Source organism: Salvelinus namaycush, chromosome 19 (assembly GCF_016432855.1).
Source record: "Salvelinus namaycush isolate Seneca chromosome 19, SaNama_1.0, whole genome shotgun sequence".
Lineage (NCBI taxonomy): Eukaryota > Metazoa > Chordata > Actinopteri > Salmoniformes > Salmonidae > Salvelinus > Salvelinus namaycush.
In genome coordinates this window covers 41,450,901-41,468,984 of record NC_052325.1, presented here as the reverse complement: position 1 = coordinate 41,468,984, position 18,084 = coordinate 41,450,901, and the positions used below count along the sequence as shown (strand labels likewise).

The 18,084-nt window shown below is 41.7% G+C and overlaps 2 protein-coding genes across 3 annotated transcripts; one reads left to right on the top strand and one right to left on the bottom strand.

Moving 5' to 3' along the window:
• Nucleotides 1–2,449: 2,449 nt before the first annotated feature.
• On the bottom strand, nucleotides 2,450–7,002 carry LOC120064439 (growth/differentiation factor 8). The gene is made up of 3 exons (XM_039015019.1): nucleotides 6,533–7,002; nucleotides 5,066–5,433; nucleotides 2,450–4,045 (listed from the first exon to the last, which is right to left on the bottom strand). Exons 1-3 carry the CDS (start codon nucleotides 6,903–6,905, stop codon nucleotides 3,665–3,667), a joined length of 1,122 nt encoding a protein of 373 aa, XP_038870947.1. The 5' UTR covers nucleotides 6,906–7,002; the 3' UTR covers nucleotides 2,450–3,664.
• A 1,796-nt stretch (nucleotides 7,003–8,798) lies between these two features.
• Nucleotides 8,799–15,662, top strand: LOC120064438 (small membrane A-kinase anchor protein-like). Of its 2 annotated transcripts, XR_005478596.1 has the most exons (3): nucleotides 8,799–9,308; nucleotides 9,834–9,968; nucleotides 12,443–15,662. XR_005478596.1 is itself a non-coding variant. In XM_039015018.1 (2 exons), exon 2 carries the CDS (start codon nucleotides 12,627–12,629, stop codon nucleotides 12,897–12,899), a length of 273 nt encoding a protein of 90 aa, XP_038870946.1. In that variant the 5' UTR covers nucleotides 8,809–9,308; nucleotides 12,443–12,626; the 3' UTR covers nucleotides 12,900–15,662. The 2 variants fall into 2 exon arrangements, 1 of the variants encoding a protein (XP_038870946.1); XM_039015018.1 differs by lacking the exon at nucleotides 9,834–9,968 and having other exon boundaries at nucleotides 8,809–9,308.
• The last annotated feature ends 2,422 nt before the right edge of the window (nucleotides 15,663–18,084 follow it).

The following is an 18,084-nucleotide window of genomic DNA, read 5'->3' as shown; positions in this document are numbered from 1 at the left end:
TTTATGAAAAATCTGATCTGGCTGTTCCAGTAGCCATGACAGCTGTTACAGTAGACTTCCAGTCATTGCGCTAATGCTAGTTAGCAATGGCTCGCAAAACTACCTTCAACTTTCTTCAAACTGCACGCAGGAAGGAATTGCTAAATCTCGCACTATCACTTTAATACTTAGATAGCATTAACTAATACCCGATTAACAAACCATTTACTTACTAATACTTATGTACATGCCATTTATTGCCATTTTCACCTCTTTACTCATTTATTAAAAGTCTATATTTTTTCACACACACAAATGGCAGACAATATACGATTACAGTTATGTTACAAGTCCCTTCCCTTCCACCCTATGAACACACCCTCCCGGTATTACCTTCATTAGCTTAATGATGTATTCATGTTAATTACTGCATGAACTCATTAACTAAATAATCAACATGAGTAATGAAGCTGTATTCTAAAGTACTGCCGATTAGGTATTAGATCTACATTGAACTAGATTCAACAAATATTCATTGTAAACATAATGGAAAATATGTGATGTGGGCATAAAGAATACTTAATGATTTGTAGCACTATTACTTAATCATTTATTTGCGCTAACTGCTGCATTAACTAACGTTAATTAATCTCTTATTAAGTCTAAATTGTAAAGTGTTACATTGGGTATTTTATCAACTGAACTAGATGTGTAATTTTTCAACAATCATAAACATTGTGGAAAATTGTCATGTAATGTTGTCATCATGTTTATAAGTTTCAATGTAGTGTAATTTGTGTATATGTCATTGATTACATGGTTTAATTGAATTGATCGCTTCTACCTCTGAGAATGATTTGGAAGTAACTTGTTTTTTTATTTTTTATTCTACCTACTACTATTCGTTGGGCTTTTCTAGAACTTCCTGCCATTGCTATGTAGCTTAAAGGCATGATATGTGTAGGGACCACGTAATGTGTAAAGCTCGCACCCATAGTGCTTTACTTCCTGAAAATGCACCTGTTACGTGTCCGTATGCATTAGTAGGGATGGCAGTGGGCAAGGAATAACTTTGGGGGAAAAGAATACTCTCAAGGAAAGCTGTTCTGTGAATCTACTGCACCTGTCTGCTAGGCTTCAGGGTTTCCCAAACTGTCATGGGACCCCCTAGGTGCCCATTTTGTTGTGTTTTTTTGCCCTACACAGCTGATTCAAATAACCAACTCATCATCAAGCTTTAATTATTTAATCAGCTGTGTAGTGCTAGGGGGAGAAAAAACAAAACATGCACTCGGTGGGGCCCCAGGACCGAGTTTGGGAAACCCTGTGCTAGAGCCCCACCCGACTGTCATGGCAGGCCTCCAGCTCACAGCAAGAAAGGATGTCACTCTGGGCCAATGCTCAGTTCGCCCTCTACCGGGCGGAAGTGAAGCCTCATGAAGCCATCAGTTCAATAAGTCATGCTGTCAGAACGCAACAGAGTTCACTTCCTCTCTCATTAGACTGCAATGCCTACAGCCCTGACTGACTGCTAGACCCCTAGCTGGAAAAGCAGATTGAAAGACAGTTGGCATGAATGATGTCCACAATAGGTATGATATAATGTTATCAGTGAATGTTGATCTTATTACTTTTCTGTACATCCATGCATGGGTGCATACACAAACACAAGCATGCACAAACTCACACACCTCCTGTTGCTTATCCATCAGTAGACGACATATGTTGAAAGAATAAGGGTGGATAAACTCAAGTGAATGAGACATGTTGTCCAGACTACTCTGATCACTGTATGTTGTTTTGGTGATGAAACGAAATGGTAACACCACGGCTGGCTGGGTCCGTGTGATTGGTCAGCTGGTCCAATCGTTTTAATGGGGTATGGTAGGATCCATGCTGTTCCTTAGCCTGGGCACACTTTCTGTGACCATGGACAGGAGGGTTTTGGGTCTTGCGCTATTTGGCTGAATTGCCTGTGTAGTGGATGAGAAATTCAGGTCGCATGTTGGCTTGATTATATCGCTGACGTCACCTTCCTTGAGATCTGAGGCCAATTGTCGCTCATGGAATGACAGACATGTCTCTTGCTCTGTTGGCTATAAGTGGTGTTGTGCAAAGTATTTTGAGTTTGAGCCCTGTTCAGGGGAACAGAATGAACTATATTGCGGTCTATAATTCACATGTCATTTTATGTGAATTGGAACCGTAGGGACGCATTCGTCTCCATGTGTTTATCACAAGAACCTTCCTCTTCTGATTCCGTTTACATGACTGAGGCTTGTGACCAAATGCACATGAACAGGAATGTTAGAAATGACCTTTAGATGATTCCACATGGCACTTGTGTCATTCAGAACTCATTGCTGAATGAGCACACCGTCCCTTGTTTAGAATACATGCACAGCTCTAGTATTCCTAGGGCAGTAAAATACCATTACTAAGCTATTGGATGAAATAACTGAACTTAACATATAAGCAAGCACCTTTATTTGATTAACAGGTATATAGTCGCATTTGTACTGTTTTCTTGCTAGTTTGTGGTCTTATACATTTACTAACAGTGGTTTAGAAAGGCAACTGCTAATGGAAACAATGGCATATGTATACAATACAAATTAGCAAACATATCAAAATCAGTTTTTACAACTTTTGTAGCAACCAATTCTTTCTATTGGTTTGCCATAGTGCAAACTGTGTTATTTGTAAGACAGAGTTTAAACGTGGTTTTAACATTCATACTTTTCAAAATATATTTATCTGTCTTAAACACATCTCAATGTGTAGACTGCATTCATTGTGCCTCCGGTTCAAGTCCTCCTGTCCAGTAATGTTGATTTACAATAAGAATAATTCAAGTGAGTAGGGCCGTACAGGCAGTTGAATGGTGGAAAAGCTATGATTAAAAGTTGAATAAGAATGCACTGTTGCTGTGTGTGTGCATGGCGTGTATGGCATTATGCATAAAGGCCAGTTCAGACTGAGACCTCAGCTATAGTTTTCCAAGCCCTTTCAAAAGTCGTTGAGGATTCCCGGTTTCACTCTCAAACATTGCTTATATGATTATCACACTGATAGGTAAGCGTAGCTGTAAAATCTTGGGGGGAAATTAGTCTGTGTGTGTGTGCACCTATGTTTCTGACCTGGGTTGAAATATGATTTGTTGTCTTTCCAGTACTTAAGCTGTGCTTGCCTGGTGCAATGGAACCAATGGATTATTCCCCAAAGTGCAAACCCCACCTGTCTCCATCAAACAGTCAAAGTATTTGAAAGAAAACAAATACTATTTGAACCCAGGTCTGGTGTATGTGTGTCCATCCATGTCTGTATGTTTGAATAACTGGACGGAGCGTGTCACATTTAAACGTTTTGTGGGAAAATGTGGCGTACTTTGGGCTACTACGTCCACTCCCAAGTCCAACAGGCGTCGTGTTCCTACATCCATGTGATTTTAGGCCATTGTGGCTGCGAACATGTGATTGGAGGAGGGAAAAAAAAAAAAAACTGAACGAGACATGTCCGTGGTGGAAGCGCTGCTCAGCGAATGGACGGGCATTTCTTTAGCCGCTATTCTGGCTCTATTGCACCGTGTTCTGCAGAAAGCACTGGTAGTGGTGGATGGATCTGTCCCAAAGTCCAGGGTGGAGACCCTGGCTGAGCCCCTCCCCCTCACCGGCAGAGCTCTCGCTCACGAGCAGCCGCAGCGGTCCACCACCATGGAGGGGATCTTGCCGTAGATGATCTGCTCTTTGCGGTTGAAGTAGAGCATGTTGATGGGGGACATCTTGGTGGGGGTGCAGCAGGGCCCGGCGGTGCCGCGAGGGTTAGCCTTGTTCACCAGGTGGGTGTGGGGGTACTTCTGCAGGTGCATGTACTCGCACTCACCAGAGCAGTAGTTGGCCTTGTAGCGCTTGGGGGCAATAATCCAGTCCCAGCCAAAGTCTTCAAAGTCTACCGTGAGGGGGTAGCGGCAACAGCGGGACTCAGGGGAGTTCTCGTCACAGTCCAGGCCCGAGTCTCTCCTGGAGCGCTTCGGGCCCTCTGAAATCGTCACCTCCATGAAGGGTTGCTGTAAAGGCACAATACGGAATGGTTGAAAACATGAAACAGGCATTGCTTGATACATTGGGAAACATATTTGATTTTGCTTTTCCAATAAAACATTGCTGATCAAGGTTTCAAACCTGGTGTTGTGATACTTTGAGCCACTGAAAATGTGTGTGTGTGTGTGTGTGTGTGTTGGTGTGTGGGTGGGTACTTATATCCTTGTGGGGACCTAAAATCCCCAAAAGTCCCCACAAGGATAGTAAAACAAGGAAAGTTCTCCCTCGTCATGAGGACATAGGCTATTTAAGCTTAGGGGTTAGGTTTAGGGGTTAGAGTGACAATTAGGGTAAGGATTTAGGGTTAGGAGTTAGATTTGGGGTTAAGGGTTAAGGTTAGAGAAAATGGGATTTTGAATGGAAAACATTTTTACGTCCCCATGAGGATAGAAGAACAAAATGTGTGTGTGTGTGTGTGTGTGTGTGTGTGTGTGTGTGTGTGTGTGTGTGTGTGTGTGTGTGTGTGTGTGTGTGTGTGTGTGTGTGTGTGTGTGTGTGTGTGTGTGTGTGAGGCTGTAGGCAATTACTCTGATTAGCACAGTCACACAGAGGACTTCAGGAATTTCTGGCCATGTAAATAATGTGAACTTTTATGTAATCAGGTGATAGGACATGATATTATTGGTAGCCAGGGCAACTATTCTGTCATACATATACTCCTTTAATGAGGTATGTGTGTTTATACTAAAGATTCTAAAGTACTTTGAAAATGTGATTGTTAGCTAAACATAAAAGCACATGAGAGCAAATCTTAGGATGCCAAGACCCCTCTGATCAACAACTGGTATTTGAAGCCAAATGAGTCTTGCCACACAATTTGCCACAAACAAATGTATTTGCACTCTTGACAAGGGTGGTACGTGTTGATATTGCATCATTACGCATTAATACATGGGTTATGGATTATTTCACATAGATCCCACGGGGATAAATAAATTACAAAACTATTTGTAAATTGCTTCGATGGGAGATCAATCTAAACTCACCAGTCCTTCTCCCGCTTCTGCTGAGGTAACGGCCAGATCATTTCCCTTCGAGTCGAACGCATTAATCTCGATTCCCCAATTCGTCTCCGGCTGCCGCAGCCACACGGACAGCACTTGTTTCACGTCGATACTTTGCCAAGAGCTGACTCCTGCATTCACGTCGATCTTTAGAGACCGGATACCTATGTGCCTGCCCCCGTCCGTGACAGGCATCAGGCGGGAGATTTGCAGGAACACGGTGGTGACTTCGTCAGCTGGCAAAAGGTGCACCCATAACTGCGCATGAACTATGCGGTTCACCTGGATCTTCGAACTAAAGGAGAATAAGCAACACTTGGGTTTCCGATCGACTTGGACGATGGATTGGGCTGGAGGAGAGAAATTATAACATTAATTACAATATGGAAATGTCATCTCTATTTCCACAATACAATTTGATTTATAAACTAAATTAAATGACTGCAAAAAACGTTTGCAGTTGTATTTAACACAAAACACAATTGTGTTTTCGTTACAGAACCCCCTTGGTAAACCAATTTCAAAATATATATTTAAAGTTACAATGTCATGACAAGTATTGATAAACTATAAAACACAACAATGTGTCTTCTCCAGGGTATCCTCCAATATAGCCTAGCCTATCTAGTTTTAGAACCTCCACACTCAACACCAGAGAGTGACACTGGCACATTATAAGATGGAACTTGGCTCGTACGTATTGTTCGTAAATTTACTGCGTAAAATTCTATAGTGGTTTCAATTTAACATGACATTACAGATCAAAACGAATTCATTATTCGTATGAAATTCCAACCTATTCTCAACATAGTGGTGCAAGTAATACGGGATCAGATATGCAAGTGCGCTCTGTGCCCAATGCGTAAAAACAGCTGCGGTCTGGTGCCTTTTTAACGTTATTAAACACTGAGTGTACAGAACTTTAGGAACAAACTTCCTAATATTGAGAACAGCCTCAATTTGTCGGGGCATGGACTCTACAAGGTGTCGAAAGCGTCCCAAAGTGATACTGGCCCATGTTGACTCCAATGCTTCCCACAGTTGTGTCAAGTTGGCTGGATGTCCTTTGGGTGATCGACCATTCTTGTACACATTGGAAACTGTTGACCGTGAAAACCCAGCAGCGTACACTCAAACCGGTGCGCCTGGCACCTACTACCATACCACGTTCAAAGGCACTTACGTATTTTGTCTTTCCCATTCACCCTCTGAAAGGCACACATACGCAACCCATGTCTCAATTGTCTCAAGGCTTAAAAATCATTATTTAACCTGTCTCCTCCCCTTCATCTACACGGGTTGAAGTTGATTCAACAAGTGACATCAATAAGGGATCATAGCTTTCGCCTGGATTCACCTGGTCAGTCTATTTCATGGAAATAGCAGGTTGTCCTAATGTTTTGTACACTCAGTGTATAGTTGCATTGAATAATAGTCTGTCAAACTTACGTTCAGTGGCCATTGTCATGATTGTTTCTGTGGTGGCATGTTCATCATCTTCTTCCATAACTTCATCCTTATTGTCATCTCCAAGAACATCGTACTGGTCAAGAAGTTGCTGCAAAGGTGGTGCCTTAGGCAGGAGCTGCTTGACAACATCTCGGCTGATATTGGGAGCTTGCTTGAGTCGTAGTTTGCTAAGAATTTGGGACTTGATGGCGTGTAATCTCATGTTTTTGATCTGCTGTCGGACCTCGCATGTTGAGCACTGCTCGCCGTCATCCGTGGCAGGGGGCTGGTGGTGCGCGGTTTGATCACCAAGACCCACTGGACCGAAAGCAACCATGAAACTGAGATAAATCAGAACCTGCGTCAGATGCATTATCTAAGGTGCGGAGTTAGCTATAAAATTGGAATCCCAAATGTAATATGTATTGGCGTGAAGACGGACTACAGAGTTGCCTGTGTTTGAAATCAGGCTCTACACTGATAGGTGTCATACTTTAATTCGGCAGCCCTTTTTATATTGCAACTTTGGCCTCTCTTTTGTGTCGTCAAAATCTATGATTGGTTGGGCTGGCAACAATGAATTTAACAGACAGACATTAACTGTATTTTTCTGTCAAACCTTAAAGAGGTACGCAATGGCAAGGTTTGGAATAGTTTTGAGACAACTACACTATCAATCAGACAAGACAGTACTGCAAATGGTCAAATAAACATTTCGGATATAGTTCTTGATTTATTGCATAAACTTAAGTCAGCCACAGCCTGTCAACATCTGAATGCCACTGAGAAACCTGTTTTATTTAGCCTGTCCCATCACACCAGCGGTAGACTGGAACCAGAAATCGGTTCTGAGATTTATAACACAATGGCCCATTTTTCCCCTTGAGGCCCCCACAACTAAAAATGTTTCCTCAAGGCCTCTACAGCAGCCCATTTTATTCATTGAGGCCACCATTATTAGCCAGATAATTATCATTTTGGGCAAAAAAAAAGAAGTTAGACAGGCCCTCTAGGCAAAACATTTACCAGCCCTTCTGACATTTGCCAGAAATGCCAGATAGTCAGTCCGCCCCTGCATCCCATCAAAGCTACAGGGATCAAATTAATCGGAGTTATGACTTCACTTCTTTACGTTAGTTATATGATCATTTTACCTATCTTTCTGAATCTCTCTTGAAAATGTAAGGTAAATTATTTACAAATATGACAGGAACCAATATTTAGTCTATGTAGACCTATAGGCTACAAGGAGTAGACCTACTTGTCTCCAAACCTACTTTCCAAAGGCAAAATGTATTAATCAATAGGCTATAGGATAGATACCATTGCATAGAAAATATATGGCGAAATGGGCTGTACTGTAGGCCTACTATACTGTACTAAACTATAGGCTACTGGGTATTGTTGCCTTGGGGTGTCTGATTTACGAAAGCTTTTTCGTTAAGACGTTTAGTGCCATCGTGCGGCTTATCGACAACTACAGTTGCAACATTACGCACAGGTTATGAAATATTATTTTCATTTACAGATGAAAAGTAACATATAGGTTCTAATGAAAGTCAATCAAATCGTCAAAATTATGTAAATTTTACGCAGCAATATGGATGGCATGACACAATGACTTGGTCACGAGTCATGTCAATGGTTTATAGCCTATTATCATTATGGAATTTGAGACTATATCCCTTATGTGAAAGAAAACATACTGAACGACTTTAACTAATGTACACTTATGGACTATACAGTTTTACGCACACTCCTCCAATGAGTTTTACAGATTTACGCATTCGTCAAGAACGAATTCGTCATATATATATATTTTTTAAATGACAACAATTGGTTTTAAATATATATGAGCACATATAGCTTGCTATCAATACTCATAAAACCTTACACAGTTCCCCTGTGGCTTAAGCGAAAGCGCACTACGGTACCTCCTGTGCCATAATGGTCCAGACCTCTTGGCAGACTCAGTAGTAGCCTAAAACCTAGATACAGGGAAGCTGCACGGGGGTACACTTCCAGCAAAGGCCTGGGAGACAGGATTATAATCTATGGCATTAGTTTATAGCAACAACTGAATATATTCCTTACTTTAAACATTGTAATAAATCACTGAGAAGTCAAGCATGCCACAAGAGGGTGATATTGTACAAGTATCAGTAGCCTGATTGTGTGCGCCCAATTTACCTCCACAACCTAGTCGACACAGCTACTAATTGCTGTTGAGTGTGTATTCAAAATATAATTACGTCCTACAAGCTACAGCCGCCATTAGAAAGTGAAGTCAAACAGGCAACAATTTCAACGATGACCTATGGGTAATCTCGAGTAGAATGATGGCAAGAAGTTGTCGTCATCCAGGTCCAGGACTATTCATGGGTTTGAGACCTTAAACCGATTTAGCATTTAGTTAAATTACTGCACAATGTGGTATGGTGCAACATTGGATGCCCAGTTTGGTAACGTAGTGCACATTTCGTGCAGAGAGAGAAACTGACCAATAATGTCGCTGCCTTCCAAGCTTCAAGTTCAAATCATTGGACGCATATGCAGCGGTTTGAAGCCGATAAGGAGATTGAATAGAAAGGAGAGGCGGCACATATAGTAATTTCGGTTCACAATCCGTGTGGATGTATGACACTTCTTTATTGAAATCGACGGTAGGGGAATGTGTCGTTAAAGAGAAAACGAGGATGTGATTTCCCACTGGGTGAATTTGATATTCATGGGGGTAAACTCACCCAGTCCTACTTTTCCAAGAGCCCTCTTGAAGGTATGTATCCCACGCATCAACAATATTTTATGATATGTATTTTTCAGGGAATTGTGTGGGAATTGGACTATAGGCGCAGGCTACGTCTAAATAATGGTGTATTAAGCAGAAATGCGCTCATGAGTAGGGAATTTTCAGAATCCTATTTCCAAGGGTGACAACTATTTCGCCCTCTATTTCCCCATCCCGGTTAGCATTTCTCCTTGACCTTTTATGTTCACATTTCAATAGTGAGATTATTTCATATATGCCCTTACTAATTCAAGAAAGGTGGGTTATAGTAGAATGGGGGATAAACTTCCCTGATATGGCCAACTTCACCCTCACATTCCCAAGGACGGAAATTAAATGGACACATTTTTTATTTAGAATAACTTTTTGTCAAATAATAACCTATACGACTATATTACACATAATCAGGTTATTTCCAAATGTAAAATATAACAACAAAATGTAAAGTAGAATTGTTGTGTGTGTTGGTTCCCCCCCCCTCCCCCCTCCCTTCTAACCCCGCTGGGGAGGAAGGTAGGGTTTACAGGGTCGAGTCCCATGATACCTGGGCTAGAGCGACATGCTTGCCACGTTCCATGCTTGAGCTAAATGCTACATTGCCACGTTCCTTATAGGCTACCTGGGCTAGAGCGACATGCTTGACATAAGGTAACAGGCATCACCTTTCCCCACTTTGTCTTAAAATATGAAAAGATGTGTCATAAAGATCTGATTGAAGTTTTAGGAATCAGCACTGTACTTATATAAGCGGAAGCCACTGTCAAAAAGCATAAGCTACAATGCTAGCATTTTGCAGCATCTGTATAAAGCAAATTGTATGTGAGAGATGAACAGGATGATATAATAGTGTGCTGCTCTATCAGAGAAATAATCACATGCCACCTTGAATCTGGATCAGGCAGGACTGAGGTAGCACACACACGCACAGGACAGATGGAGATGTGGACTACAGCAAATAACATCAGTCCTTTGTGCATTCAACCTAGAGCCACATAGTCTATTTATACAATGCCTAGTCAAAGTCTACACACCCCTTGCAGTCTTCACATTTTGCTACCTTATAATTAAACAAAAACCTACTCCACATTTTCAAAGTGAAAAAAATTATAGAGCATTTTCCAAATTACTTATATCTACACAGAACAAAAATATAAATGCAACATACAACAATTTCAAAGATTTTACTGAGTTAGTTCATATAAATAAATTAGTCAATTTAAATAAATTCATTAGGCCCTAATCTATGGATTTCACATGACTGGTAATACAGATATGCATCTGTTTGTCACAGATACCTTAAAAAAAAGGTAGGTGTCGTGGATCAGAAAACCAGTCACTATCTAGTGTGACCACCGTTTGCCTCATGCAGCGCAACACATCTCCTTTGCATAGTTATTCAGGCTATTGCTTGTGGTTTGCAGAATGTTGTCCCACTCCTCTTCAATGGCTGTGCGAAGTTGCTGGATATTGGCGGGAACTGGAACACTCGGTTGTACTCGTCGATCTAGAGCATCCCAAGCGTGCTCAATGGGTGACGTGTCTGGTGAATACGCAGGCCATGGAAGAACGGTACATTTTCAGCTTCCATGAATTGTGTACAGATCCTTGCGACTTGGGGCCGTGCATGAGGTGATGGCGCCGGATGAATTGCACGACAATGGGCCTCAGGATCTCGTCACGGTATCTCTGTGCATTCAAATTGTCATCGATAAAATGCAATTGTGTTCGTTGTCTGTAGCTTATGCCTGCCCATACCATAACCCCACCATGGGGCACTCTGTTCACAACGTTGACATCAACAAACCGCTAGCTCACACAACGCCATACACACTATGCTGTCTGCCATCTGCCCAGTACATTTGAAACCAGGATTCATCTGTGAAGAACACACTTCTCCAGTGTGCCAGTGGTGGATATGGAGGTCCTGGGCTGGCATGGTTACACGTGGTCTGCGGTTGTGAGGCCGGTTGGACGTACTGCCAAATTCTCTAAAAGAATGGCTTATGGTAGAGAAATGAACATTCTCTGGCAACAGCCCTGGTGGACATTCCTGCAGTCAGCATGCTTTTATTTCAGCTCATGAAGCATGAGACGAACACTTTACATCTTGCGTTTGTATCTTTTGTGCCATTAACTTCATCTGGCTTTAATTCCAGTTTCTCTACAACTATACTGAACAAAGATATGTATTTCCTTCAAATGTTGATATTTGCTTCCATACACAATTCAATATTACTTTTGCAATACATTAAATAGCCTTATAAATTTGACAAGTCAACAAATTAGATATTCGATTCACGTCTCCAAGTAAACCAAAAATAAAAGTTAAAGATTAGGATTAACCTCTTTTAAATGTTGATACTTGGTTGCATTATCAACCAAACACAATTCAATATGACTTTTGTAATGTAATACAGTAAATAGCCAAAAGTTAAGGCAATCTTAGAAACTAATGTAACAGTATCTATTCAACCTTAAAATGAGTAACACATCCATGGCCACATTGAGGTTTTCTAACCATAAATGTATTTTTTTGTAATCATAGAAAGCGTGCATGTTCAACATAGCATGTAAAGGTCGCACGTCTGTGGAAATCTTCACAATTGCTGTAATAATCTGTGCAGAATCTTGAACAGCATTGATCACTTGCACTATGTACTTTTAATGCAGTCTAATCTCAACTGCAATCCAGGTCATTTGGTTGTGCTATTAGATTAATGGTTGAAAGCGCAGTGATAACACATTCAGATGACTTAACTTAACCAAAAATCAGACATTGTTTTTCCATTGGAATTTGGTTGTGCTTTAGATGTTTGAAAGCGTAGTGATAACACATTGGGAATTCAACAAACTTCTGGCTGTCCTTTTTGAATGGGTGAATAAAAGGTTGAAATCTCATTGATCAACGTCTCAACCAAATATGACCCAAAGGTCCATGTTGAAATCACCTGGTGTGTCCAGTGTGTAGCTACTGCTGCATAGGTGGTAACAGAGGGAAAAATGCTAAGTCACTGTGAAAATAGTAGGCCTCTCAGTTCTTTCCTTTGCCATCTGGTATTTTTAGGCTGCCTCTGATGGAAAATAAAACACTGAAATCCTCTCCCTATTTTCTCTCCCTACAGCACATGGAAAAGATCTGTGTAGGGGAGTACAGGAGCATGGCTGACCGTCTGGACTATTTCAGCGAAGCTCGGTCCAGACAAGAATCGGCTTCCTAGCCATCACTTCTCGACCAAAGCCTAAGCCCCTCTCAGACACACTCCTGCTTCACCAGCTCCCTGAAATCAATGCTACACTATTTATATCATGGGATGCGTCAAATCCAAGAAGAGCGATCCGACCCAGTACGCCAACTCTGTGGAGAAGGTGGACGGCAAGCTTGGGAAGCGATGGGGCGAGAATGCGCTGCTGGTCCACTCGGAGACGGGGTCAGGGAAAGACTCTGCCCGGGTGGACCCCATCCTGCTGGAGTATGCCCAGCGGCTGTCGGAGGAGATTGTGGCCCGGGCAGTGCAGCAGTGGCTGGAGGTGGACAGCCGCTACAGTGACATCCCCTACATTGAGTGTGACGTGCCATGAGGGGGGGGCAGAGGCAGTGCAAGAGGCATTTCTGTTCTGGGATTCACCTTGACCCTTTGGGGAGAGGAGGACAAATGGATGCCCAGAAGACAGGAGACCGGACAGCACTCAGATTCAGGGTGAAACAAAACACTACGAACATGTACCAGCTGGAGATGACAAGATGTTGATCCCAATCTATGGTCCAAAGCCATTTTTCTGTTTAATTAATACATACTTGGATGTTGTAACTCATCTGGTGACATTTTGACCTTGACTAACAGACAAAGACCTTGGCTACTCCTCTCATATTCAATCTAGACCATGTGCTTCCCTCTATCGTTAGCTAGAGGATGAGAGTTGGGGTGTGTTTGGTTAAACCGGCTTGGGAGCCAATAAAGCAGGAGAGTATCATTGAATCCTGCTTTGAAAATTACCGGTTCTGCCTTTCAGTAAAAGTATACCGTTTTTTTTTTTTTGCTTGACGCGTGCCACATCATGGGGCCAAATTTCAGGTCCTATGTAGGAAATTATTAATTGGCCCCTCAAGTGTTTTTCACTTGAAATGTTTGCTGGGGTCAGCAGGTACACACCTCCCTCTCTATCTGTCTTCTCAGGCAGAAGCTCCCAGGTTAGGGATATTGGATAATGGTGTCCCAGGGGGCCTGTGGTCCACATCCACCAACAAAGGAAACTCATTCTTCAAACTACCCATGAAGTAGGTCCGGGACGATACCAGTATCGCGATATTCGTTAGTATCGTGGCAAGGAAACAAAACATGAAGCGAATTTAACTTCAGCCCTGATGTTGGAAACAAAAATCATTATGTTGTTATCCAGAGTCCCGTTCATTTATTTTCCAAGCTATAGCACACAATATTTTACATACAGCAGGTTTTTAAAGGACCAAAGAGCTTCGTGTTTTCATTTTTGCCATGGAAAGAATATCGCGATACTGGTATCGTCCTGGCCCTACCATTAAGCAGGTCTGCCCACGAGCTGCAGCATCCTAGGACCTGACTACGGTCACTTTGACAAAATGATGCTCGAGGAATGTTTTACAGAGGTTCAGCGTCCTCCCATTTTGTGAATTTGAATGCCAATGACAATAGGACATTCCTGAGGGCTGGCTAGGTCCGCATGCCATGAGTAAATCAGGACGGATTCACACACTTTTACCGTGACTTTTCTTCTGGGCACAAAAAGTGTGCTGGGTTCACAAATACCTTTTGTTTTGGCCAAAATGTCTAGGGCCAAGCACCCTGGTTTTTACGTACTGTCTTCTATCCAATGATGAACTACTGCCATCTGCCCCATAGAATTTACAGCACAAATATGCAACTCTAAAAGGCCATGCTATTTTTATTAAGAGCAAATGGCTTCTTAATAGTACGATGCTATTTTAACAGGCCAAAGACACACATACTCACAATAGAGAGTTGAGTTGTTTGGAATAGGGGACCACAACTGCCAAAGTCCTTAATGAATGCTAATACAAGCACAATATGTTTGATGGGCTTTCTTATGACGTTTATTTGATAGAAGGCGATATTAGTGAGTTTTAGTCATAGCACGTCAGTTCCCACCCTACCACAAACGATGTTCAAGAAGCTTTAAAAGGTGCATTAGTCTAGGCTGGGCAACATGGTACATTTCCAGAGCGTTAATTAGGGTGCTATTGTATACACCACAAAGAACAAGTGGACATTATTTGACTGGAAAATCAAGTTTTGCTGAAGTTTGGAATGTGTATCTCAAGTGAGAATTCAGCTGGCAGGGCATTAGGTTTGCTCAGCAAAAAATGTGGTGGTGTGCTTTAAATGCGACACCAAACATCCATTATAGTTAAAAGCAACAAATACTGTTTATAATGACATTTGCACTAATCTGGGTTGAGAGATGAATCTCTTGAACCATCCCAAAAATTCTGTAAACAAATTTAAAAGCCTGTCGAATGCCTCCGTCGAAACAGTTTGCGCGTATATTACAACAACATTTTGTGACGTTATTCTTTGTTTTGTGTTTTTTTTTTTTTGTCTGTTCGCGCACACAAACATTTTTCTTGAGGCAAGTTTAAGTTCGGTAGCCCAAGTATATGCCCCTTTGTCGGTGATTGGTGCTACTCCTAGTAGCAGTGGGAACTATAGACAGGATTCTTGAATGAGAGACGACAAATTTTCATGCACATTTTCTCACTTGAGAAATACTGCACCAAACATCTTAGTTAGATGTAAAATTACTAAGACCTCCTCAGCAAAAATGCCAACATTAATTACTAATAATTCTTGATTTATCTTCGATTAATTCTGACTCTTTTGAGGAAGTGTTATTGGCTAAGTTGTTGCTACGGCATCTCAAGAGGGTCAAACTATAATATTGCTGCTGCTTTCTTGTTTTTCAAGCAAAGGTCTTTTAAGGGAGTTTGCTAGTAGCAAACCAAACCTAGTTTGTGGGCCCATTTAGCGGTGACCCAATTTTTTCCCCATACTGAATTCCTTAATCTAAGAACTGGGAGGTGGAGGGTTTAGAAACAGATCACTGTTATCACTGCTTCAGCTAAATGTTTTAACAACTTATAGATAAAGCTGTAAAAAACAATACATTCAAAAGTTGTTTTCCATTAAGCTTGATTTTGACTCCAATAAATTGGTTGATAAAAGTAATGTTTTAGTATGCAGAAGACAGCTGGCACTACAGTATATACTGTATACAATGCATTCGGAAACTATTCAGACCCCTTGACTTTTTCCACATTTTGTTACGTTACAGCCTTATTCTAAAATGGATTCAATTGTTTTTTCCCCCTCAATCTACACACAATACCCCATAATGACAAGGCAAAAACAGGGTTTTGGTCTCAAGTCTTCTTGGGTATGACGCTACAGGCTTGTATGTGGGGAGTTTCTCCCATTTCTTCTCTGCAGATCCTCACAAGCTCTCATGTTGGATGGGGAGCGTCGATGCACAGCTATGTTCAGGTCTCTCTCCAGAGTTCGATCTGGTTCAAGGCCACTCAAGGCCATTCAGAGACTTGTTCCGAAGCCACTCCTGCGTTGTCCTGTTGGAAGGTGAACCTTCTCCCCAGTCTGAGGTCCTGAGTGCTCTGGAGCAGGTTTTCATCAAGGATTTCTCTGTACTTTGCTCCATTCATCTTTCCCTCAATTCTGACTAGTCTCCCAGTCCCTGCCCCTGAAAAACATCCCCACAGCATGATACTGCCACCCCCATGCTTCACCTTATGGATAGTGCCAGGTTTCCTTCAGATGTGATGCTTGGCATTCAGGCCAAAGAGTTCAATCTTGGTTTTCATCAGACCAGAGAATCTTGTTTCTGAGTCCTTTAGGTGCCTTTAGGCAAACATGTGCCTTTTACTGAGGAGTGGCTTTGCCTGGCCACTCTACCATAAAGGCCTGATTGGAGGAGTGCTGCAGAGATGGTTGTGCTTCTGGAAGGTTCTCCTATCTCCACAGAGGAACTCTGGAGCTCTGTCAGAGTGACCATCGGGTTCTTGGTCACCGCCCTTCTCCCCCGATTGCTCATTTTGGCCGGGCGGCCAGCGCTAGGAAGATTCTTGGTGGTTGCAAACTTCTTCCATTTAAGAATTATGGAGGCCACTGTGTTCTTGGGGACCTTCAATGCTGCAGACATTTTTTGGTACCCTTCCCCTTGACACAATCCTGTCTCGGAGCTCTACTGACAATTCCTTCGACATCATGGCCTGGTTTTTGCTCTGACACGCACTGTCAACTGTGGGACCTTATATAGACAGGGGTGTGCCTTACCAAATCATGTCCAATCAATTGAATATATCACAGGTGGACGCCAATCAAGTTGTAGAAACATCAAGGATGATCAATGGAAACAGGATGCTCCTGAGCTCAATTTTGAGTCTCATAGCAAAGGGTCTGAATACAGTATTTTGTTTGTTTTATACATTTGATAAACCTGTTTTTGCTTTGTCATTGTGGGGTATTGCGTGTAAATTGATGAGGGGAGATAATGTATTTATCCATTTTAGAGTAAGGCTGTAACGTAACAAAATGTGGAAAAAGTCAAGGGGTCTGAATACTTTCCGAGTGCACTGTATTTCATAACAATAAAACTGCGATAGCCTTCTAAGTTACGTCGAACACAGAAATCCAATGCCTTGGATATGGTCAATGTTGCAGTTCACAATGCTTCCAGCTTGAAAGAAATACAAGGAATACCAACGTATGTACAAACTAGGTGTACCTGGATTCTTTCCTTTGAAATATGATGTCAGTATCGGTAACAATGGCGAAATTTCACTTGAGTTACAGTAACATCTTGTAACATCAGTCTTTCAGTCAACCCTTTGGTTTGATTATGAACAAAATGTGTTTTCTGTTGGGAGATCCTAATGCTTCTTTTGCATCATCTGAATCTATATATTTATGTAATATTCATTTCACCTGCAGCACTGTACAGGTCTGTAAATAACTAATTGAAAAAAAATGTGAATACCAATAAAGCTGAAATCTATGCCTTCTACCATTGATTAAGTGACTTCATCTCTTTTTTGAGAAAGGGCATCGGCAAGATTAGGACCTGTGACCCTCTATCTCAGTGCATAGTCAACTGCTGTTGAGGCACTTAGAATGTTAATAAATTAGAAATGTGATTAGTGAAGTATGTTGGGTAATGTTGGCGGGAAAAAAGTTGAAACTTTGGTTCGAACTGGAAACCTTGCGGGTCGCAACCCGCGTCTGACGTCCCCCATCCACCTCAGACCCCACTAACCTTTACTAAGCTCTGACCAATGAGCTTTAATCCAACCAATCAATTTGTCCAACTACTTCTGAAATACTTGGGAAGGTCTGATTGCAATCAATTATTTTAATCGTCGACACTTTTAAAGATATGGGCACAATCAGAATATGGGCAAGATCAGGAGAGAGGACACGTTAGCACCTGGTATAAATGGGGCCATTGATCATGAGCATCATCAAAGGTTAATCATCTGATAATGACCCTAACCCTTACTTACCCCTTACTGTAGTCTCACGGTACCACATCTCAACACTGTATTCTCATTTGAGAATGGCTTGAGAAAAATCGTCTGGAATCAAAGCTACCCTTACTCTAACCTTAAGCAATTTCAATTTCCCTATTGCCTAACCTTAACCTTTGGATCTGCTGTCTTCCGTCTGAATTAAATCAAATTATATTTGTCACATGCGCCGAA

Bases quoted from the DNA above. Each gene is read 5' to 3' on its own strand.
- LOC120064439 (XM_039015019.1), bottom strand. From the start codon at position 6,905: ATGCATCTGACGCAGGTTCTGATTTATCTCAGTTTCATGGTTGCTTTC. The intron at 5,434-6,532 runs GTAAGTTTGACA...TCTCTCCTCCAG, and splicing joins CATGACAATGGCCACTGAAC to CCCAATCCATCGTCCAAGTC. The intron at 4,046-5,065 runs GTGAGTTTAGAT...GTGCCTTTACAG, and splicing joins CAGAAGCGGGAGAAGGACTG to CAACCCTTCATGGAGGTGAC.
- LOC120064438 (XM_039015018.1), top strand. From the start codon at position 12,627: ATGGGATGCGTCAAATCCAAGAAGAGCGATCCGACCCAGTACGCCAAC.